The sequence below is a fragment of the Phascolarctos cinereus genome, unplaced genomic scaffold (genome assembly GCF_003287225.1).
Source record: "Phascolarctos cinereus isolate Bilbo 61053 unplaced genomic scaffold, phaCin_HiC Scaffold_726;HRSCAF=1367, whole genome shotgun sequence".
Lineage (NCBI taxonomy): Eukaryota > Metazoa > Chordata > Mammalia > Diprotodontia > Phascolarctidae > Phascolarctos > Phascolarctos cinereus.
The window spans coordinates 4,779,702-4,803,210 of NW_027556098.1; the positions used below are offsets into that span (position 1 = coordinate 4,779,702).

The following is a 23,509-nucleotide window of genomic DNA, read 5'->3' on the forward strand; positions in this document are numbered from 1 at the left end:
GAGAATACATGGCTTAGAACAGCAGATGGTAAACCTAACCCAGGTGTAATATGCCACTGATGCCAGTTTGGCCACTCAGGATGAAGAGTAGAACAAAATGAAAGCCTTGTAGAATTCTGACAGTTAACAAAAGGAGGTTTACTTAGTTATAGCAGAGGGGGATATTAAAAGCAAAGAATGATTATTTAGCTAGTATAGAACACTGATTCAAGCTTTCTTGCCTCTTTTTTGTCCTTGATGCACTGTGGTCCAAATCCTGTTGATTTTTGTACTTAGGCCATGAGGAAGTTACACCAAGGCCAGGACTTTTGTCCCTAAACTAAGCCTTAAAGATGGTTTCAATATCTTTTAAGGAAAATGTGTGCAGGAGGCCTTGCAGGACACTTCTCCAACCCACCAAGTAACAGTCTTCATGAAATTGTAATGAACCAAGTTGAAATCAATGACTCAATGAGAAATCAAGAAATACTGGAAAAAATAAATAACTGAAAAGATAGGACAGAATGTATGCAAATATAAATAAGATCAAAAGAGCTGATTTCAAAACTGGTCAAGCAGATATACTTTAAGAATCATCAAATTTCCTAAAAGTCTAGTCCTTCCAAGCCCGTTGTTGTTCAGCTGATCTCCACTACCCCCCCCCCAAAAAAAAGGCTTGGATACCAAGATGTAATGAATGAAAACTGCACAGAACTTTTAGAACCAGAGACTAAAGTGAAAATAGAAAGAACCCACCAAAGATCTTCTGAAAGAAATCCCAAAATGAGAACTCCCAGGGATGTGATAGTCCAAATGCAACACTTCCAGGTTAAGGAAAAAAAAAAAGTTTAACCAGAAAGACTTCAAGTACAAAAGAATCTGAGTCAGGATCATGTAAAACTATGCTGAAATTACAATAAAGAAGAGAAAAGCAAGAAATAAGCAGGGAAACTGCATTATGTTTAAAGGCACTGTAGGCAATACCAGCACTTAATTTATGTGCACCAAAGACATAAGAAAAAGTTAATAAATTATCGACAGAAAAAGATAGTAAAATTATAATAGTTGGAGATCATAATGAACCACTTTCAGACCTAAACCAAAAAGAAAAAAAAATCTAACAAAAAGATAATTTTTTAAAAAGTTTAGAACCTGATAGAATTTTGTAAGAATAAAGTATGATAGACCTCTAGCAATTACATAATGGGATTAAAAAGAAATTTACATCTTTCTCAACTGAGCTCAGCACCTTTACAAAAACTTACCACATATTAGGCCACTTGTTGCTCAATTGTTTCAGGCCTATCTGACTCTTCATGATCCCATTTGGGGTTTACTTGGCAAAGATACTGCAATGGTTTCTCATTTCCTTGCCCAGCTTGCTATACAGATGGAGAACTGAGGCAAACAGGCCTCAGTTTGAGGCTCATTCCGTAGCTCATCCTGTACATTGAGATCCTAGAACTTGAGAGCTTCTCTTTTATCTTAAAATACTATACAACTTGTACCAAAAGAATTGCCTTTGTTTCCCTTACCCAGTGTTCCTTATCCTGTCATTCATCTTCCTCATCCTGTGTCAACAACAATTTTTCCTTATCTTATAAGCAACCATCTTCCTCATCTTGTTTGTTCTTATCCTGTCCCTAATCTCAACCCCCATAAGAAACCCTAAAAATACATCATCATCCTACAGGCTGTATAGCTTTCTGTCTATGTAAGCCTGGGTCTTTTCCTATATCAGGCCCTTCGTTTAGCTCCTTGCTAACCTCAGGCCCATGAAGCTTTCATGAAATAAAGCTCCCAATGGTTACAAAGAAGGTGTAAGTGAATTCTGACCCTGAACCTAAACCTCAGCAGACATCACCTGCACTAGGCTTTTTCCCAGCCTGACACAGACTGGCTGGCACCTGTCTTGCCCCACAAGGACACACAGGGAATCTAGATTGGGTGCAAACAACATATTATGGCAGCTTATGGGGTACAGGGTTTCCTCCTTGACATACTTAGGTCCTCCTGTATGCTATAGGTCCAGCGCCTCTGGAAAATATGGCACATCAAACAGACAAATTCAGGGCACCCCTTAACAGTAGCTTCATAAACAAATGTAGAGAAGCAGAAATATCAGGCACATCCTTTACTATCTACAATGAAATAAAAATTATAATCAACAAAGAATTCTTTTAAAAAGGATTAAAATTTAATTGGAAGCTAAATAATTTAAACCTAACGACAGGGTTGGGGGGCCAGGGATAGGGGATCAAAGAACAAAGCAGACAAACAAGATAATTACATCAAAGAAAGTGACAACAATGAGATAATCTACCAAAACTTTTCCAATGCAGTCTTCAGGGGAATATCAACAACAACAACAACAAAGCAAACTGTATATAACAGAAATTTAAATACAATCCTCTTTTACTGCTCTATTTTGTATACAGAAACGCTCCTTTCAGTTGGTTTGTCTAGTAGAATTTGTCATGCAACAACAAAATAACTATTTGGGGAAGAAATTCTCTTTGGAACTCTTTGGTGTTGGGTAGTAGTCACCCATTATCACGCCATAAATATTCCAAGTGTTATTGTATACTGAAGCAATTAAAGCAACCCTGACAGGAGCTGTTCCAAAGATGTTGCTGCAGATTGGTTTCTCATTCCAGCTCCTTGCATGGTGGCATCAGTTACTCCACTGGCCTCACAACCACCCACTCCAATGAAGGCATTGTGCAGGCCATCGATAATGGGATGCAGGTAGATTCCAATCCCGGTGTTACTAGGGGTCCATCATCACTTCGGTACTCCTTAAATAAAAAGTTATTTACTAGGGGCCTGATTCTAAGTTCCCAGCCCTGGACTTGAATTGAAGCATCCTCCTTGTGCCTGAATGGGATGTCATTATTGCATAATTTATTTAGAGATGGGTATGGACCGACTTTGTGATTCTCGAAGACACTTCTGCGTTTACTCATCTTCTATATGCCTCAATTGACTAGCACTTCCGAAGCTCATTCTAAAAAGCAGGGCGGGCGTTTAGGACTGAACCAAAAAAAGAAAAAAAAACCCTCTGTAACTAGGCAACGCTCCAGGGAAGCCGCCTTAGTGCCAAGGCAGGGTTATGCCCTGAAGGGAGGGACTTGGAGCGCGGGGCACACTGGAAGTGGTAGTTTTCTACAGGCCTACGCTAGCAGCAGCAGAACCAGGCGAATCCCTGAACTACAGTTCCCAGAGAACACAAAGGGTACCTGCATGGCACTCTGGGATTGTAGTCTTGCTCTCGGCAGGAGGACTCCCACAATAAGTGTTAGGAGAAATCAGGTACGGTCGCCCGGACGCACAAGAGTTTTCCAAGCCACGGACAACGCGGCCTTGGTTTAAGAAGGATTAATTCACCCCTCGTGCTTGTGACAGTAACAAGAAAGCGGCAGTCGCCGCGGCGGAAGCACGTCATGACGTCACCATCCTGCCCTTTACCTTTCCCGAGGACGTGAGGTGGACTCCAAGGGGGTGGAGAAAGCATTGGGCGGGAGTCGCGTGACCTAAAGATCGCGTGCCGATTGGTTTCTGGCGGGGCGGGGCGCCGGCGCTCGGGTCTCGGAAGCCGCGGTTACCCGCCTTCCAGGGAGGTGGGTGGAGCCATGGCGGTGGCCGTGGGAGGTCCGGACGTGTCTGTGCTACGGGACTCGCGGAGTAAGTGTCTGTCGGCCGCGGTCCTCTGCCTTGAAGTACTTGGCAACTTCCTGCCGGGCTTCGCCTTTTCCCACGAATCGGGGGTTGGGGGGAGGGGAGGAGGGCGGCCCCGGGGCACAATCCAGGCGGGACCCGAGGGCGGCCCGGAAGTGGGCGGTGGGAGGGTCTCGAGGCTCCCGAGCCCGGTCCCGGAGCCCGGGCGGGCGGGCACCGCAGGGGGCTTTGCGGCAGCCCGTCGGCGTGTGTTGCGGTGCCTGTACGGGGAAGAATGGAGTCGGGGCTCTCTGGTAGGGGTTTCTGAGCCTGTCGTCGGCTCCCTTACACCTTTCTCATCCCCACATCCCCCCCGAACAGCAGGGGCTCAGTTTGACCCCGTTCTCGTGGAAGTAACTTCTGCCCACGTTCTCTGCGCCGTGCCTTGATCGTGCCCACAGAGCAGTTCTGCCGGATCGCCTTCTCTTGAGAAAGTTGTTGAGGGATTTAAGGTCATGATAGATAAACTCAGGCTGTGCTGAAATTTGTTAGACAGGGTTAGGACAGCTCGTTGCAGAATAGCTCAGAATCTCCCGGGGTTGTGGGGTTGTTGTGGTGGTGGTTGTTGTTGTTGTTTTTGTTTTTTATGGGGGGGCAGGGAGGACAAAGTGTGACTTGGAGAGGTATTTTATCAGAATGTAGGTTTTGCTGTAGGTTTGGAGTTAGGAAATCCCACCCCAAATACGTAGCACCTAGGGGATCCCGAGCAAGCCGCCTCACTTAAAAACTTCAATTTCTTCATCTGTGCAATAAAAATAATGATGCTGGTTCACTGCCCACCTGAGAGATCTGGGAGGAAAGCGCTTTGCAAACCCTAGAGTGTTATATAGACGTGATATACTTGTTATCTGAAACAGGAACTTGGAGAGAACTGGTGTATTTATAAAAAGTGGAAACTATAGGAGGATGAGGAGGCATGCCTTTTTAAACCCTAAATCTTTTCCACATTACCTAGCAGAGTGAGCAGATGAATGGGCTAGAACATTTAGAAATGTGTGTTCCAAAATATAAATGGAATTGTTGAAAGAAAAAAGGAGCATGAGACATTGATTAACTGAAATTCAGTCTGTGGTTGGCTTTCATTATTGCATCCCTGGGTCCCTGGATCTCTCTCTCTAACCATCACATAATCTAGACTCCTTTGTTGTTTAATTAGAACCCTACCAAGATTACAAATCATGCAGAGGCAAGTTAGTTTGCCTAACTGTGTAGAAGCCTTTCTAGAAAGGAATGGATGGCTGTTAGTTAAAGTTGATTGTGGTGAGGTACCACCTCACACATATTAGAAATAACAAATGCTGGAGGGGATGAAGGGAAAATAGGTACACTAATGAACTGTTGGTGGACTAGTGAACTGGGCCAACCAATCTAGAGAACAGTTTGGAACTATGCATAGAATTACAAAACTGTGCATATCTTTTGACCCACCAATACTACTAGAAGGTCTGTAACCCAAAGAGATAAAAGAAAAAAGAAAAGGAACTATATGTCCAAAAATATTTATAGCAGCTCTTTTTGTGGTGGCAAAGAATTGGAAATCAAGGGGATTTCTCATCAATTGGGGAATGGCTAAACAAGCTGTAGCACATGATGGCGCTTAGGTGCTATTGTGCTGTGGGAAATGATGGAGTGGAGGGGGTTGGTAGTTTCAGAAAAACATGGCAAAAACTATATGAAATGATGAAAAGTGAGAAGAGTTGGAATATCATTGTGTACTGTAAGACCAATGTTGTAATGCTGATCAGCTCTGAAAGACTTGGCTAGTGTGATAAAAACAATGATCCAAGACAATTTCCAAAGGACTCTTGATGAAAAAATGCTGTCCATCTCCAGAGAGAGAATTGATGAACTCTTGAGTGCAAATTGAAGTACAGTTTTCTCTCTTTATTTTTCTTGTTTGAAATATGGCTCATATGGAAATATGATTTGCATGAATTCACATGTATAATTGATATCATATTGCTTGCTTTTTTAGTAGGTGGAGGAAAGAGTGAGGAGTGTGAAAATTTGGGACTCAAAACTTGAAAAGAATGCTAAAATAGGTAGTAAATTAAAATTTTTTAAAAAAAGCTAAATATAGAGAGGTGGGAAAAAATATAGATGAAATGCATTTTAAAAATTATTTTTATACTAATGGACCTGGAATTGTTCAGTTGTGCCCAATTCTTGGTGACCCCATTTGGGGTTTTCTTGGTGGTTTGCTGTTTCCTTCTCCACTTCATTTTACAGATGAGGAACTGAAGCAATAGATGATTTGCCCAGAGTCACACAGCTAGGAAGTGAGTGAGGCCAGATTTTGAACTCAAGAAGATGAGTTTTCCTGACTCCAGGCCTAGCACTCTATCCACCGTCACCTAGCTGCCCTGTCAAGAATAGGCTATATTATACTATATCATGGCAATTCATAACTTTTCATGTTTTTACTTTTAGGTACTTACCTTTTATGTCTAATAGCATTATGCTGAGCTATATGAACCACTACTTATTATCTGCCACTTAGGCTTATTTAGTATATGTACTTTTTCATTGCTGGGTAAAGGCTAAGTAAATAATAAATATGGAACCATTTAGGGTGTATACATATATCTAGGAATGGCAATTGGAATGCATTTTGCTGAGTTTTTTTTATTTCCTTCACCAGGGAACAAATGGCATCTGTCTCAGTGGACTGCTGTGAGGACTGATGACTAAACCTCATCTTAATATGGCATATAGAAAAGTAAATGGGCATGGACAGTCTATCACATCTAAACCCTCTCATACTAACTGTGGAATCCATCTGCTGCGAAGAACTGGAACACATAATATCTGCATGGTGTCTGATTTTTTTTATCCAAATATGGGAGGAGTGGAAAGCCACATATACCAGCTATCTCAGTGTCTGATTGAAAGAGGACACAAAGTCATAATTGTTACCCATGCTTATGGAAATAGAAAAGGTATTCGATACCTTACCAGTGGCCTCAAAGTATATTATTTACCGCTAAAAGTCATGTACAATCAGTCTACAGCAACAACTCTCTTTCACAGTCTGCCTCTGCTCAGGTACATATTTGTTCGGGAGAGAGTCACCATAATCCATTCACATAGTTCTTTTTCTGCCATGGCCCATGATGCACTCTTCCATGCCAAGACAATGGGCCTACAGACAGTCTTCACAGACCATTCTCTTTTTGGATTTGCTGATGTCAGCTCGGTGCTTACAAACAAACTTCTAACTGTGTCGCTTTGTGATACAAATCATATAATTTGTGTCTCTTATACTAGCAAGGAAAACACTGTTCTAAGAGCAGCATTGAATCCTGAGATAGTATCCGTCATCCCCAATGCTGTAGATCCTACTGACTTCACTCCAGACCCATTTAGAAGGGATGATAGTGTAATAACTATTGTTGTTATCAGCAGGCTTGTTTACAGAAAAGGTAATGAATGAAATAGTAAACTGGAGCTGCAGTTCATGGAGAAGTTTCTGTTGTAGGCTATTTAATGTCAGTTTATTATTTCGCTTTTTAATTGTTTTGATATGTGCTTATATATTTTCATACTTTGGGAACATCCATGATCTCATAAATTGAACATCTCCTTAATTGGTACAGATCATAACCCTTCCATGTTTTATTATGCTGTTTGGTTCTTGTCCATGTCTCTCCATAAATCCTCCATACAGCTTGCAGTTGATTAAATAGTAATAAGAGAACTTAATAATTTATAAATCCAGTAGACAAAGTTACATATTTATTTGAAATTGAGGGTGAATGTTGGTTTAAAAAAATGTGTTTTGAAAATTTTTTTTACATACTATTTACATAGGTTATCTCTGAATTTGATAATTATAAGTACGCTAATACTATTTGGATAATATTTAAGACACCATTTGTCATTGCAGTATGTATTTTGTAAAGTTAAATTATGATAAATAGGAGAACCAAACCTTGCTGTTAGTGAAAATGATTGGTGTTAATACTGTGTGTTTAAGTTATATGTGTTGTGAAATTGCAAGATTGGATTCTCAGAGACCCTCTCCTCAAAATGAGTCATCAAAAGGTAATTTGTGTGGGGAAATGCATTAGTGTTCTTTAGCCTCAGATTCTTTCTTGTTTTAGATTAATCTGCCAATGATTTGAGGAGAAAAACGTGGTCAGGGTACAGGAAAAGGAAGTCGGTTATTTCTGGTCAGTGTCAGGGGATGCCTCTTCATGGACACTGGCCTATATACTAACAAGGTAGAGTTCAGTTGTGCTTAGTGTAAAATATCAAAGGCAATTGAGGGATATAGAAATAGGACATGGGTGAAAACAGACCTGTGAGAGCAACTGTAGAGACCACCAGGAAAAGGACATATCTGCAAGTTCAGTGCAGGGTTATCTGAAAACACAAGGAACATTTGGGGCTAGATGGTAAAGGCTTTTCTTCAACTAAATGTTTTTTTTTTTAAATTTTCTTTCAAATTTGTGATTGTAAGTGTGAGATGAAGAGTGGAAATGAAGATTTCTAGATACTGTAAACTTACCAATTGTGTAATGTTTTGTTTCTAACTTTTCTTGTAGCTATTTAGTAAAGCTCTGAAGAATCTTAACTTTTTTCTCAGTTGAAATAAAGCAAGAGGAGATCAGTTCCTCCCTATTTCTAGATGAGTAGGAGGTGTACTATATCCCTTAGAAGCCACGTTTTGGTTGTAGCTATAATGACATACAAATAGCTAGGTTTGATCCAAGGCTTGGAAGCTCTTACAGCAAGATTAAAAGATCAGGTAAGGTGACCAGGGGATCATCAGTGAGTAATGTTCTATACTTAACAGTAACATCTCCTCACAGGCTTATGCTCTTTCATTCTTTTATTATATTGACATACCCTAACTAAGATATGTGCTTTTAGTTCTTGTTTTCTTCCCCATAGTAGCAATGGCTTTGTTCTGATTCATTTATACTTTTTTTGCCAGTTCTCTTTTGGAATAATAGGATACTTGTATGGGATGACTAGATAGAATTAGAAGTGCAGTGAGCATGTGATCATAGAACAGAGAATAGCTAACTGACCTGCATGGAGCATAGCTAACAGGCCCTGATCATCATTAAGGCATTTTAACCAAATGTGAGCCAATTAGCCACAGGAGTAAAGTTAAGTCAACAGTCAATAAGCATTTATTAAGTGCTTACTCTGTGCTGGACACTGGCAATGAAAAGAAAGGCAAAAAGCAGGTGCCTACTTTCAAGGAGCTCACAGTCTAATGGGGAAGATGACATGCAAACAACTATGTACAAATGATATAGATTGGATAAACTGGAGATAATCAACAAATGGATTAGCATGAAGGGGTATTACCAATGGCATCTTGTAGAAAGTGGAGGGCAGTCAGTGAAAGTGCCTGGTATTTGGAGATGGAAGAAAAAGCAGATGTCTGGATTGTAGAATATGTGGAAGAAGACTGGAAAAGTAGGAGGGGGGCAGTCTGTAAAGTGCTTTGAATGCCAAACAGGGAACTTTATATTTGATCCTGAAGGCAATAGGAAGCCACTCTAGACTAAATAGGTATATGACATAGTTAGACCTGTGCTTCAGGAACATTAGTAGCTGAATGGAGGTGAATAACTCTTGTTAAAATAACTCTTGTTTTCAATGTAAGCAACCTGCTGAGAATTAATATACATGCCTCCATCAGAAAAATTATCTGGAGAATTTTGTAAATGACTGAATGAATGAAAATGGATTATTAAGCCCTAAGTAGGTAGTAAAGTAGTACCAGTAGCTAAGACAGTCCCTGTTCTCCAAGAGCTTACATTCTAATGAGGGAGATAACAGGCATGGTGGCACAGGAGGAACATTTTGGATCTGAAAGTTAAGGGGGGCCATTTGATTTTTCCGTATTGACTATTTAGAAAAAATAAATTGCCTTAGTGAATGACAAGAGGAGCATTTCTGAGAGGTGAACTTTCTGTAGCATATGAAACTAGGTAATCCATGTCAAAGATGTATCATCTGACCTTCACGTCTCTTGAAATCTGCCTTCATATTAATCAGAGCCTCATGACACTTCACCAGGTATGAAGCCACAAATCTTCTGATTCACAAACACTTATGTAGGGAAGCTTCTTTATCTGGCTATAGATTTTTGAATTGAGGGGGGAAAACTGAGTCATCAACTTTAAATAAATTTGAATCAGTAAATATTTCCATGTCCCATTTTGTGTGATCATGACCGTTGGAAATTTGGTAAACCTAAAGAAATTTTTTTAAAGGTATATTCGGTCTTTAGTCAGATTGCTGAATATGTTTTTTTGAGTAGGACAAAATCAACTTTCATTTACAGACTATTTCATTCCCTTCCCTGGTACATCTCACAAACCATGTAAATCTTCATACCATACAGTTCTTTTACATGTCTTTCCATATGTGTAGAGAAACCTGTCTAACTTGGTGGAGACTTTCATATGGTTCTTTTAATACTTCATGAATACTAGTGTAGCTTTTAGGCTCTTCCATCTTTAGTTCTTTCTTCTTGCTACATGGCTGGCTGATCTGCTTTCCCATCAGTACGTATTTTTATATCATGCTGGCCTTTTGAATGCCACTTCTTTCAGGCAAAACATTGAATGTCATTGGTGACATGTTACAACCTACTTAAATCTACCACATCCTTTTTTCCCTAACTTTTATGTCACTGTTAACTTTTGATTGTCCTGAAAATTATTTCTAGCATAATAGTCTGATATGGCCCAATAACATGTAGCCCACAGGCCACTTGGAGCCTGCCAAAGGATTTCAGGCAGCCCATGAAAAAATGTAGAGAGGATGTAAAACAGGCCTCTATAGCATACTGCCCGTGGACTACTTTGGCAGGCTGCATGTTGTACAGGCCTGATCTAATAGATATATGTAATTTATGATGTCCTGTCAAATCAATAAGCATTTACTAAATGTGTGCTATGTGCTGTGCGCTGTGCTAAGGATGAGCTTAACAAAGACAAACATAAAATAATCTTGGCCTTTGGGGAACTTTGTAACTATTGCTTATTGTTCTTTGGCTATGAATTTTTGCTTTAAGATAGGTTCTCATAACATTTATATTGGAAATAGAAATTTAAAATGCTATATTAAGGCCAAAAAATGATAAAACTTAAGCTTACCTTATCTTAACCTATGTTGTACTTAAATAAACAAACTTTGCTGTTAGGTTTAAAACAAATGGAACTGATATTATCTGCTCCAAACCCATGTGAAGAACAAAGGACTGAATTAGGCTGGTCAACAGTTTCCTAAAGGACATTATAGTGATCCCAACTTTTAGAGTGGAACTTGGGTAAAATGTTTTAATCTTACTGTCAGATGAACTTGATGAAGGATACTTTATAGGATGTGCTTATGTTACTTTATATTCCAAACCATCATATGGCTATTCTTAAGTAGTAGCAACCAGAAGGATTTTTTATTGCTTCACTTCTTGTGGCATGTTAATACATTAACTTGTTGAAGTAGAATTTTACACTTGAGGAAAAATCCGGCTAAGGGGGTAGTAAGTTCACATGTAGCAGGAGAGAGTTCATTTAGACTTCTAAAGATAAATAATAGGATAGGGATTCCTATCCTATAATGTCATTGGTGCAGGGAACCTTTTTTTTTTAAGCTAGGCAATGGGGTTAAGTGACTTGCTCAGGGTCACACGGCTAGTAAGTGTTATTTATGTGTCTGAGGTCTAATTTGAACTCAGGTCCTTCTGAATCCAGGGCCAGAGCTCTATTCACTGCGCCACCTAGCTGCTGCCTCAGGGAACTCTTAATGAAGAAATTCCTACTAGTGCAGAAGGTTGGCATGTTCTCTATAACTTAGAATCTTTGACAGTTGCTTAGAGCAGTGGTGTCAAATGCCGATAGAAACATGGGCCCCTAAACTATACATAAAAACCCTCAGTGGGCCACATACTGACTTAGAAAACCATATGTGAAAATTATTACCTTTTTTTTTAATTTTGTGAAATATTTCCCAATTACATTTTAATCTGGTTCATTCCACACTGTGTTTGCCATATCTGGCCTAGAGCACCAAGACAGTAAATGACTTGTCCAGAGTAACAACAGGTATGTATCAGAGGGGGAACTGGAATTAAGGGCTTTCTGGGTCTGAAACTGTTTTCTGTCCACTTCACTATGCTTTAAAATATTAAAGGATCTTTGTAAATAGTTTTCAGAATTAGAAGACTTGTGATCATTTGCGAGCAGTATTGCCTTTCTAGGAGTTGGACAAGAAGTGTACCTTTTTTTTCTCCTCCCTGTGTATGAAGAGTTGAATAGTCATTTTGAATAAGATGCATAAAAGGATTTTTCTCTCCTAAAATGAACCTTTCATAACTTTTTTTTAATCTCATGTTCTTAGGGATTGATTTGCTTAGTGGGATAATACCTGAACTCTGTCAGAAATATTCAGATTTAAATTTCATAGTTGGAGGAGAGGGGCCAAAGAGAATCATTTTGGAAGAAGTGCGAGAAAGATACCAACTACATGACAGGTATTGAATAGTTCTTTATTCTCCGTGTAAGAGTACTAGAGTTTTATAGAGAGAGGTTCAGTTAGAAAGCAGTATATTAGTTTTATTGCCTTTCCCAGTGGTAGTTTCAAGACATCCTTAGAATTGCATTTATCTTGAATTAAATTCATCTATAAGAAGAAAAAAATGTTTAAAAGATTACCACTTGTGTATGGGTCTTTTCCTTACTGCCAATATAATTTATAAATTTGGGAATAGTAGAAATACAATAATTGGTTGGAAAAGTTTGCATTGACATTTTAGAATCCCATTGCCAAGCTAGCCTTAATATTTTAATTAGAAGAAAAAGACAAGGTTAAGGAAATTAGCAGTTAAAAACATTATTTGCATTTTCCCTTTTACTTTCCAAGGGTAGAAAATATATTGTTAGCACAGTAAACAGGGTAAGTTGTGTAAAGATGTTTCTTTAGATTTTGGTGGTTATTTTTCAATATTTAAGAAATCAAAATGAGGAAGAACTTAAGTATAACTTGTGGAAAACTTTGAAAGTTATAAATTATACTCCTTATCATTGCATATTGTTATCTTTCCTTCCCTACACCTTTCTTTAAATTTAGAGTACGTCTTCTGGGAGCCTTGGAACACCAGGATGTTAGAGATGTCTTAGTTCAGGGGCACATCTTTCTAAATACTTCTCTTACTGAGGCTTTCTGCATGGCAATTGTGGAAGCAGCAAGTTGTGGTTTACAGGTAAAAAGTTTGGACAATTGGTTTTGCTTTGTTTTTCCTTTTTTTGTATATGGTTAAGAATTTGGTCTATCATTTGGTACTTGGTTTTCTTACAATATCTGTTTCTAGGAGATGTGTGTTATAGTAACTCATGTTGTTTTCTTGCCTTTCAAAGGTTGTGAGTACCAGGTTGGTGGAATTCCTGAGGTACTGCCAGATAATCTTATCATTTTGTGTGAACCATCAGTAAAATCTTTGTGTAATGGCTTAGAAAAAGCTATTTCTCAGCTGAAGTCAGGAACATTGCCAGATCCAGAAAAAATCCATAACAGAGTAAAAACATTCTATACCTGGAGGAATGTCGCAGAGAGAACTGAAAAGGTATGTATGTGTCTTAAAATGACTAAGAATTGTCTGAGACATCAGCAAATGACTAAACTTGAGTTGTAATGGGTCTTCACTTGTTCTAACTTGAAATAGAAATTAAAAATCTCTAGCTCCATATGTGACATCCAGTAATGGTTGATCCATATTTCATAAAATGTAATCTATATGAAATAAGGACGTTTTCGGTTATTGGACTGTTTGTTAAGAAAAACTTGCAGTTGAATCATAGAATTTTAGAATTGGCAGAGATCTGAAAGATCTCCACCATAAAGATCACCATAAAATGCTACATTTTAAATGTAAGCTAAAGTTTACAAAATACTCTTTTCACAAAAGTTTTGTGAGGTAGGTAGTACAAATGTAATTATTCTCATTTTACAAATGAGAATACTGAGGCTCAGAGGCTGACTAGTGATTAAGTGACATAGTTGTAGAGCTTAGTAACTGTTGGAGTCAGCATTTGTCCCCGTGTCTCCAGAATCCAAGTCTGGTATTCCTACTGACACATTGAGGAGACCCAGACTTTTCCACTGATTACTGTTACTTGGAGGCCATAGTTTAAAATCTGATTCAAAGATGCCTAATACTATGCTTATATCTATCAACAGATTTATTATACAACTTAATCTGGCAATTATAATTTGCTTTTTCCATGTAGAAAATATCTTGCATTTTTAAGCTAGGCACTATGGTTACAAAGACAAAAGCAAAAAGTTTATGTTCTTAAAGAGTTTGTTTTGCTTGGAATGTACCCAAAAAAATGCTACAAAGTAATTTAAAGTAGAGAATAGCACTGGGGATCAGGAAAGACTTCACAGAGGAGATATGGAATTTGAGGGGAAATAAGGATTCTGAAAGTCAGGAATGAGAAGGGAATACATTTCAGGCATGAGAAATGTATGCATTTGTGGAGGCAAGAGATAGAATCTCAACTTTGGTGAGAAATTCTAGTTTGGTTGGAATGTAAAATGTGTGAAGGAAATATATGAAATAAGGTTGGAACCAGATTGTGGATTGTCTTAAAAACTAGACATGTTGGCCTAGAGGAAATAAGTATCTGTTGATGTATTTTGAGCAAGAGAGTATACATATTTTTAGCTACACCTTAGGAATAAACCAATCAATCCTTAAACATGTATTAAATGCCCACTTTGTGACCAGGCTCTGTACTACCTGCTAGGGAAACAAAAAGAGGCAGAAGACATTCTCTGCCCTCAAGGAGCTTACAATCTAATGGAGAATACAATAGGCAAGCAAATATTTAGAAAGCAAGCTACACACAGAATAAATAGGAAGTAATTAATAGAGAGAAGGTGCTAGAATTAAGAAGTGTTGGGGAAGGCTTCCAGTAAAAAATGAGGTTTTAGTTGGTACTTAAAGGAAGCCAGTCAGAGTGGAGGAAGGAGAGCATTCCAGGCATGAGGAACATCTTGCCTGGGCAAGAAAACTTGCCCAGAACTGAAAAATGGAGTGTCTTGTTGATGAAATAGTCAGATGGCCTGTGTCACTGGATCAAAGAGTATTTGGGGATGGGGGAGAAGGCATAAGAACACTAGAAAGGTAGGAGGGGCTAGGTTATGAAGAGCTCTGAATGTCAAACAAAGCATTCTATATTTGCCCTGGAGGCATAGGGAGGTACTGGCCTTTGTGGATAGGGAGTGCCGAGGACAGTGACATGATCATACCTATGCTTTAGGAAAATCAATTTAGTGGCTGAATGGAGAAGGGATTGGAGTGGGGAGAGAATTGAGGTAGAGCAATGATCTAGGCTTGAGGTGATAAGGGCACTAGAATGGTGGCAGTGTCAGTAGAGAAGAGGACATATTCAGGAGGTGTTGCTAAGGTGCAATTGAAACCTCACGACCAAAGGCATAAAAACAGAAATATTAAATGCATCCTTTTCCAACCATCGTGCGATAAAAATTACATTCATTAAAGGGCTGTAGAAACAGATTAAAAATTAATTAGGGGGCTGCTAGGTGGCACAGTAGGTAGAGCACCGACCCTGGAATCAGGAGGACCTGAGATCAAATCTGGCCTCAGACACATAACACATACTAGCTGTGTGACTCTGGGCAAGTCACTTAACCCCAATTGCCCCACCAAAAAAAAAAATTAATTGGAAACGAATCCTAAAGAATGAGTGGATCAAAGAACAAATCAAAGAAACAGTAAAAATTTTAATTAAAGAGAATGACAACAATGAGACAGCATACAAAAACTTATGAGATGCAGCCAAAGCAATATGTTGGGGAAAATTTACATTTCTAAATGTTTACATCAAAAATAAAGAAAGAGTAGACCGATGAATTGGGCATGCAATTGAGAAAACTGGGGGAAAAAAGTTAAAATTCCCAATTAATCACCAGATTAAAAATCCTGAAAATCAAAGAGAGATTAATAAAATTGAAAGCAAGAAAACCATTGAACTAATAAGTAAAACTAGGAGCTGGTTTTATGGGAAAAAAACAATAAAATAGATAAACTGTTAATTTGATTTAAAAAAATGAATTATTAGTATCAGAAATGAAAAGGATGAATTCACCACTAATAAAGAGGAAATTAAAAGCAATTACTAGGAGCTATTTTGCCCAATTATATGCCAGTACATCTAACAATCTAAGTAAAATGGGTTAATATTTACAAAAATATGAATTGCCTAGATTAACAGAAGAGGAAACAGAATACTTAAATCATCCCATCATAAAAAAAGAAATTGAACAAGCCATAAATGAGCTCCCTAAGAGAAAATCCCCAGGGCCAGAAGGAATCACAAGTGAATTCTATCAAATATTTAAAGAACAATTAAATATTATATAAACTGTTTAGAAAAATAGGCAGAGAAAGAGTCCTACCATATTCTTTTTACAACACAAATATGGTGCTGATATCTAAATCAGGAAGGACAAAAACGGAGAAAGAAGTCTACAGACTTATTTCTGGTGAATATAGATGTAAAAATTTTGAATAAAATACTAGCAAGGATACACCAATATATCACCAAGATCATACATTATGACCAGGTAGAATTTATACCAGGAATGCAAGGTTGGTTCAATCTTAGGAAAACTATCAGCACATCGACCATATCAATAACAAAACAACCAAAATCATATGATTATCTCAATAGATGCAGAAAAAGCTTCTGAGAAACTATAACACCCATTTCTATTAAAAACACTGGAAAGCATAGTAATAAATGGAGCTTTCCTTAAAATGATACATAGTATCTATCTAAAGTAATCAGCAAGCATTATCTATAATGGGGATAAGCTAGAAGCATTCCAGAAAGATCAGGGGTGAAGCAAAGATGCCCATTATCACCACTATTATTTAATATTATACTAGAAATGCTAGCTATAGCAATAAGAGAAGAAAAAGAAATTGAAGGAATTAGAATAGACAATGAAACAAAGGGAAAGACAATATGCACTAGACTGGGGTGGAGAAACTGTGGTCTTGAGGCTACATGTGCCCTCTAGGTCCTTGGGTGCGCCTTTTGATTGAGTCCAAGTTTTATAGAACAAATCCTTTTATTACAGGGATTTGTTCTATAAAGTTTGGATTCAATGAAAGGGCTGCACTTGAGGGCCTAAAAGCCTACATATGGTCTCGAGGCTACAGATTCCCCAGCCCTGGTGTAGCTATTCTGAGCAATTCAGTAATCCAGGACAGTTCTAAAGGATTTATGATGAAAAAATGCTATCCACCTGCAGAGAAAGAACTAATGGAGTCTGAGTGAAGATGGATGCATACTTTTTTTAACTTTATTTTTTCTTGTTTATTTTGGTCTGTGTTTCCTTTTGCCACATGGCTAATATGAAAATATGTTTTGTATGACTTCACATGTATAATCTACATCAAATTGCTTGCCTTCTCAAGGAGAGGGAAGGGGAAGAAGAGAGAGAGAAAATTTAGAATTCAAAACTTTATAAAATGAATGTTAAAATTTTTTTACATGTAATTGAGGAAAAAAAGATTAAATAAATTAAAAAGTGAAATTGACAGGCCTCAGCGACAGTGGATATAGGAGTGAGATAGTGAGGAATACAGGATGACTCCTAGGTTGCAGGCCTGAAGGAATGGGAACATAGTGTTGCCCTCTGTAGCAGTAGAGAAGGGGGGGAAATGGGAGATAGAAGGTTTAGGGGGAGGAAAGATAACGAATTGTTTTGAATATACTGAGTTAGATTTCTACTGGACATCTAGTTCAAAATGTGTGAAAGACTGTTGGAGATGGGAGCTTGGAGGTCAGCTGAGAGATTGAGGCAGAATACTTAGATTTCAGAATCATCACAGTAATGGTAATTAAATCCATGGGAGCTGATGAGATCACCAAGAGAAGCAGAAGAGAGGGAGAAGAGAGGAAGACCCAGGGGTTAACCCTGAGAGACAGAAAAGGAGCTATCAGATAAGTAGGGAAAAAAAAAACAGAAAAAAGTGGTATCCTGAAAACCTATAGAGAAAAGAGTATCAAGGAAGAGCGAGATTATTTTGGCAGTTGTGTGGAAGATTGATTAGAGAATGGGGAGTTGAAGCAGGGAAACAATTAGATTATTACAACAGTCAATAATTCAACAGATATTTAAGAACCTGTTTGGTGCAAAGTACCGTCTGGGGATTAAAAAACAACAAAGGAAATAGTCCCTGCTTTCATGGAATTTCCAGGTTCCTGGGTTCAAGGAAGGAGTATAGGTAGAACACAAATATGTATAACTAAATAAAAAGTACATACAAAGTAATTTTAAGCAGAACAGAATGTTAACAATTCAGGGCATTAGGAAAAGCTCCTTGTAGTAGTACACAGCCTCAGCTGTGCTTAGCACAGCTTCCACAGCTTAGCGCCAGCTGCACCTTGAAAGAAGCTAGGAAGTCTTATGAAGTAGAAGTTAGGACAGAGAGTCTTCCAGATGTGGAGAACCATCTGTAGTTGAAGATGGAGCCCAGCTTATAGGGGAAATGGCAGGCCATTTTCACTGGAACAGAGGGTTTATGAAGAAAAATAATGTGATATAAGACTGGAAATGTAGGTGGGAAGCAGATTGTGGACAATTTTAAATGCCAGACTGAACATCTTTTATTTTATCCTAGTGGTAAAATCAAGCTCTGGATTTTTGAGGAGGGATTTTTGAGAGGTATGACATGGTCACATCTCTGTTTTAGAAGGATCAGATTGGGGGCAGCTAGGTGGTGCAGTGGATAGAGCACCAGCCCTGAAGTCAGGAGGAGCTGAGTTCAAATCCGGCCTCAGACCAAACACTTGACAAGTACTAGCTTTGTGACCCTGGGCAAGTCACTTAACCCCAACTGCCTAAAAATTTTTTTAAAAAAGTATCAGATTGGCAGCAAAGTAGAGGATGGTTTGGAGAGGGAGGAGAGAAAGTAGAAGGAGGAGACCAATTAAGAGGCAATTGGAGTGGTCTAATTAAGCAGAGATGAGGGCCTCAACCAGAGTCAACAAGAAATAATGTCATTTTAGGGGAAATATAACAAGCTCGTCTGAAAGACAAAGCACAGATGTGCTCTCTGGCACTTCAATATTAAAAAATATTTTGTGTCATTTACATTTTCTTCATAAGAATTTTAATTATTTAGTCATTACAAATCACTGTTTTTAAGTAGTCAGATAGAGGAAGCTGCTCCTGCTAGAAAATATTACTCTGGAGTATACCCTACAGTTGTATAAAGCTCAAAGCAGTGTATACTTATTACTTTATTCTACCTAAAAATAAATGCTCACAGTTTTTTGTCTAGCTACAGCTTACTCACATTTGCCTTGATCTTTCTGTAGTTAGGGTGAGAAGTCTTTTCTTAATGCTTTTCCTCAGCTGGGTATTCAAAAGTGCTTTAGAAAGCTGGCTCCAGCCAAACTCTGTGATGTTCAGTGTATCTGCTACCTCCTAGTGCTTTCTTGTAGTGTCTGTGTTCTGTCACTCCTGTGTCCTGCGCAATGTGGTGTGAGTCTGTCCGACCACCAGGGATGACACTGGAAAGTAGTATAGTAGAGACCTTCAGTCTGGTCAGAGACAACATAACACATGCAGAAGTGACAATAAAATAGAAGGAGGCCGGGGCACTGTGCTAGAAACTTGGCCTTGCCTGGTGAAGGTGCCACAACCTTTCTGATGTGTTCTTGGACACTAGCAGCTAGTGACCCAGTCTCCTCTGGTTGGAGCGATGGGGCCCATCAAAGCAAACACACATGAAGTATCTGTATCTTTGTGTACAGAGAGTTCATGGGAAGATAAGTGGCCACTAACTCGGAGGTTCCTGGACTGTGATTTGCTCTTTTTACTCTTTCTAGGTGTATGACAGAGTGTCTAGGGAAGCTGTGTTACCAATGGACAAGCGGTTGAACAGGCTGATCTCTCACTGTGGCCCAGTGACTGGCTGCACCTTCGCTTTGTTGGCTGTGTTGAACTTCCTCTTCCTCATTTTCCTGAGGTGGCTGACTCCTGATTCTGTCATTGATATTGCGGTTGATGCTACAGGACCACAGGGGGCCTGGACCCAACAGTATTCTTTTAGTAAAAAGGGGGAAGACAATAAAGAGATTTCAGAATCAAGGTAGAAAGAAGCCTACTTTTCAAGATTTTAAATAGTTCAATAATTCTTCCAAAATAGTTTGAAATAACTTTACTTTTTTATATTAGTTGAGAAATTTATGCTACCTCCAGTTCATACTATGTTTGATTTTGAGTCAAGATCCTGAACTTATGCAATTTCCTGGGACGAAAAACTCTTTGCACTTGTTTAAAATTCAGAAGGGAAAATTTTGAGCTACTCAGGTGTAAAACTTCCAAGACTACTGAATTCATTGTAACAGTGGTGTTTTAAAATTATACTTTGGGGGCTTGTGGGCACTGATGGGCCAAGTTCATTATTATCTGGAGTTTTCTTTGCCAGTGTTTAATATTGTTCTTTTTAATATGAATTTGAAATTCATAAAGCATTTATAGAATTTGCTTGATGTATTTTAAGTACAGTACTTGTAGCATACGTGCTAGGTATATATTCAGCAAGTGTTAACTCTTCAACCATTAAAATAGGCACCTTGACCAGTAAAGCAATATTTGTTGAGCACTATACTAGATGCTTCCTTATAGAACACTGGGACCACTTAATAGCATAGTAGCAATTTATTAATGGTACTGAAAAATAGCATGCCTCCAAATGTTTTTAATGTGTCCCAAAATAACTGTCTTAATCTCAGTAAATTGCTAGCAAGGGCTGGCTGAATAATCCCTTTGTACTGTTGGAGAGACTCATCTAGGCAGTGCCTATGTCTTTTTGTTTTTGTGTTTTTATAAATTTTATTTAAAGTTGGCCATGAGTTTCAAATGAAATTTGAAAAGCTCACATGGATTTTTGTCCTTCTGGAAATGCTAACTTAAAAATGAAGAACGAGATGTACTTTGCTTTTAAATATTTGTTAAATATTTAAAATATTTATTTAATATTTAACAATAAATATTAAATAAATATTAATTAGGGACCGATATCACTGTTTAGCATAGGGCAGAGGCACACTGCATTAGCTTTCCTATATAACTTAGTCCTTCTTCTGCAGATGACTCAATTTTAATCTGTCTTCAGCAGAATTTAGTGGTTGTTCCAAAGATGGTGATAATTATGACCATCTGCAGTGCTACACATTTGATCGTGGTCATTTAGACTTCTCTTCCTTTGTGATCTTGTTTACATTTGAATAAATACTTTGAATGGTAGTAGTTCAATAGTTTTTTCCTCTGGAATTTTTGGTTCTCAACAAATACCAACTGAAAATTATCAGGAGATAGTCACTGTGTTGATGGATGTGGTCCGTTATAATAGTTTTTGCCTCAGAGCCATGGGTTTCCTAACCCCAAACTATCCCTATAATCTATATCTTTAATTTAGTCAGCATTTGTTTGAAAACTTGATAATTTTTTCACATAAAGTACTGTTTATCATTAAAGAGATGATGACCTGTGCAGACTTAGACTCAGCATTCTGGCTATGTACCAGATATTTTCAGAACTTTTTTTAATGACAGAACACAAAAGTTCGGATAGTTTTTGTATAAGTATCCCATGCTGTGAATATTTTAATTTCTCTTCCCATTGTGGTATAAAAAGAACACTGCATTTTGTTTTTACTGAAAAGGGTTTGATGAAAAGAATAGTATAAAATCTTAAAATTAGTTTTTTTACTTTGTTGAAGAAAAGTATTGATTATTGGTATTATTATCTTAAGTCTTGACATTGACATTTCCTTTTATTAGACTATGCTGGATGACATGAATATGAAATGTGAGTGTCAGTATGTTGGGGAGAAAAATTGTTGAGAAAATGTTGAATTTTGGTTTTATTGATGCCATTAATCAGTTTTTTTAAAAGCATGTTATTATCTTTCCCTAACATTTAATATTCCTTTTGAAACATTCTTTAAAATTGTCAAACATTCATGCCTTAAATTAATGTAGAAAAAACTTCAGTTTACAATTCCTCAACATTCTATGGAAATTAAAATAATTTTTCTTTTAAAGAATCATGAAAGAAGTTAAACTTGCCTTCTCCTGTTGGATTCACATTTCTTGAGCTTCCCAAAGACACTTAATTGTGTTACAGTTGCACTGGTCAGTATCTAGAAACATACCATATTGTTCCTCTCTTTACTCTGGCATTGCAAAAAAATTAGCTTGCTTTGGTAAAGCATTTAGAAGAAATCCTATGTTGATTTGCATATTGGAGAAGTTAACCTAAGTTTTGCTTAGTGGAAAAATATGCTATATTTAAAAGTCTAATAACTAAAAACAATTCTTTGTTTTGCCAAAAAAGTGTAGTTGAAGATGAGAAATTTCTCTTTTAGCACTATCAGATCATTTGTTGGTTGGCAAGGAAATCCCCTTAAATTAGCTATTATGCAACACATTTTTTCTTCTAATCATGTAGAGTAGCAGGTTCTAACTCGTTCCTGCATTCTGTGCCTCCAACAAGTGATAATTTTCCTTTATAACAGAAATGGATGGAAGATATTTTCTCTCATGTTTTTGAGCTACATTATTGCTATACCATATGAGAGATTATTTAAGAGGAATTTGTATTTAGCCTTGGTTAACATAAGTTGAGCTGTTTTATATGTTCTTTTTTTTCTGAAGATGGTATAGATAAGACTGAGTGAGAACCTGACTTGTTACAAATGAATTAGATTTAGATTTGTAAAATTTTCTAAATACAGAAAGAATGCCTTGGAGCAAAGATTAGAATTTAAATAAAAATAACAGAGCCAGTTTAGTCATTAAAACAACACACTGTACACGTATATGCACTCCTATTTTCCACCAAAACATTTGTTTGCCATTGTACAGATCTATGCTTACTTTTATGAAGTATTTTTAAAAGCCTTCACAGTATTCATTTATTTCTTTATCCGTTCTCAAAATTTAGATGGATTAATACTAAACTATATTGTGACTAGGGTTTTCCAAATGAAATTATGAAAATTAAAATTTTTATAAAGAATGTGTGTTGATGTTTATTTTTTCTTCAGTCTTTATGTGTTTTTAGCATTTTATTTTAACATTCATTCAGTTTATACTCTTATCTATTTTCATTATGGTTGTAGATTAATATTTTTTATTCAATATTTTCTTCTACAAAGATTGGGTAGTTTTTAAACTTACCTTATTTTAACATTTTCTCTCATTGAAATGCAGTCTTTCTGTTATGATAAAGAAGAATATCCATTAAAAGTATGATTGTAGAGAGCCAGGGAATATTTAATCCCAGATATTCCATCATTTCAACCTTAAAAAAAGCTTAAGACCTAGAACTCTTTGTGCACCACTTTCCTGGTATGTGAAATGTAGAAAGTTATGACCATGTTTTAATGCATGTAAAGACTAAAACATAAAGCTAACATTATAGTTCATTTTTAACATGAAAATTAGTTTTATTTCTCCCATAAATTGCATTGTTAGGTGGACAGCAATATCTTAAAAAGATTTTAAGATTGGTAAGGTATACACAAAAAGACAAATTATATCAATGTTCATATAGTCATATATATTCCCAGAAATTTATTTTAGTTTTAGTTGGTAATTAGTATGGTTGGATTCCACTTGTGTGTTCCAGATTTCATCAACGAAATTGGATACTATGGATTGTCAGCAAAATTACATATCAACTAAAGACATATGGTGAATTGCTGTTGTTATTACTCATAAATAATTCAGCA

At 37.4% G+C, this 23,509-nt stretch overlaps 1 protein-coding gene across 1 annotated transcript; it reads left to right on the plus strand.

Annotated features, from left to right (window-relative positions):
* Positions 1-3,565: 3,565 nt before the first annotated feature.
* Positions 3,566-22,794, plus strand: PIGA (phosphatidylinositol glycan anchor biosynthesis class A). The gene is made up of 6 exons (XM_078146097.1): positions 3,566-3,663; positions 6,338-7,118; positions 12,064-12,196; positions 12,793-12,932; positions 13,080-13,285; positions 19,596-22,794. The coding sequence occupies exons 2-6, from the start codon at positions 6,380-6,382 to the stop codon at positions 19,860-19,862; spliced, it is 1,485 nt and encodes a 494-aa protein (XP_078002223.1). The 5' UTR covers positions 3,566-3,663; positions 6,338-6,379; the 3' UTR covers positions 19,863-22,794.
* Positions 22,795-23,509: the final 715 nt, after the last annotated feature.

Coding starts and splice junctions, on each gene's coding strand:
- PIGA (XM_078146097.1), top strand. CDS start 6,380: ATGACTAAACCTCATCTTAATATGGCATATAGAAAAGTAAATGGGCAT. Junction 7,119..12,063: donor CAGGCTTGTTTACAGAAAAG/GTAATGAATGAA, acceptor TCATGTTCTTAG/GGATTGATTTGCTTAGTGGG. Junction 13,286..19,595: donor TCGCAGAGAGAACTGAAAAG/GTATGTATGTGT, acceptor TACTCTTTCTAG/GTGTATGACAGAGTGTCTAG.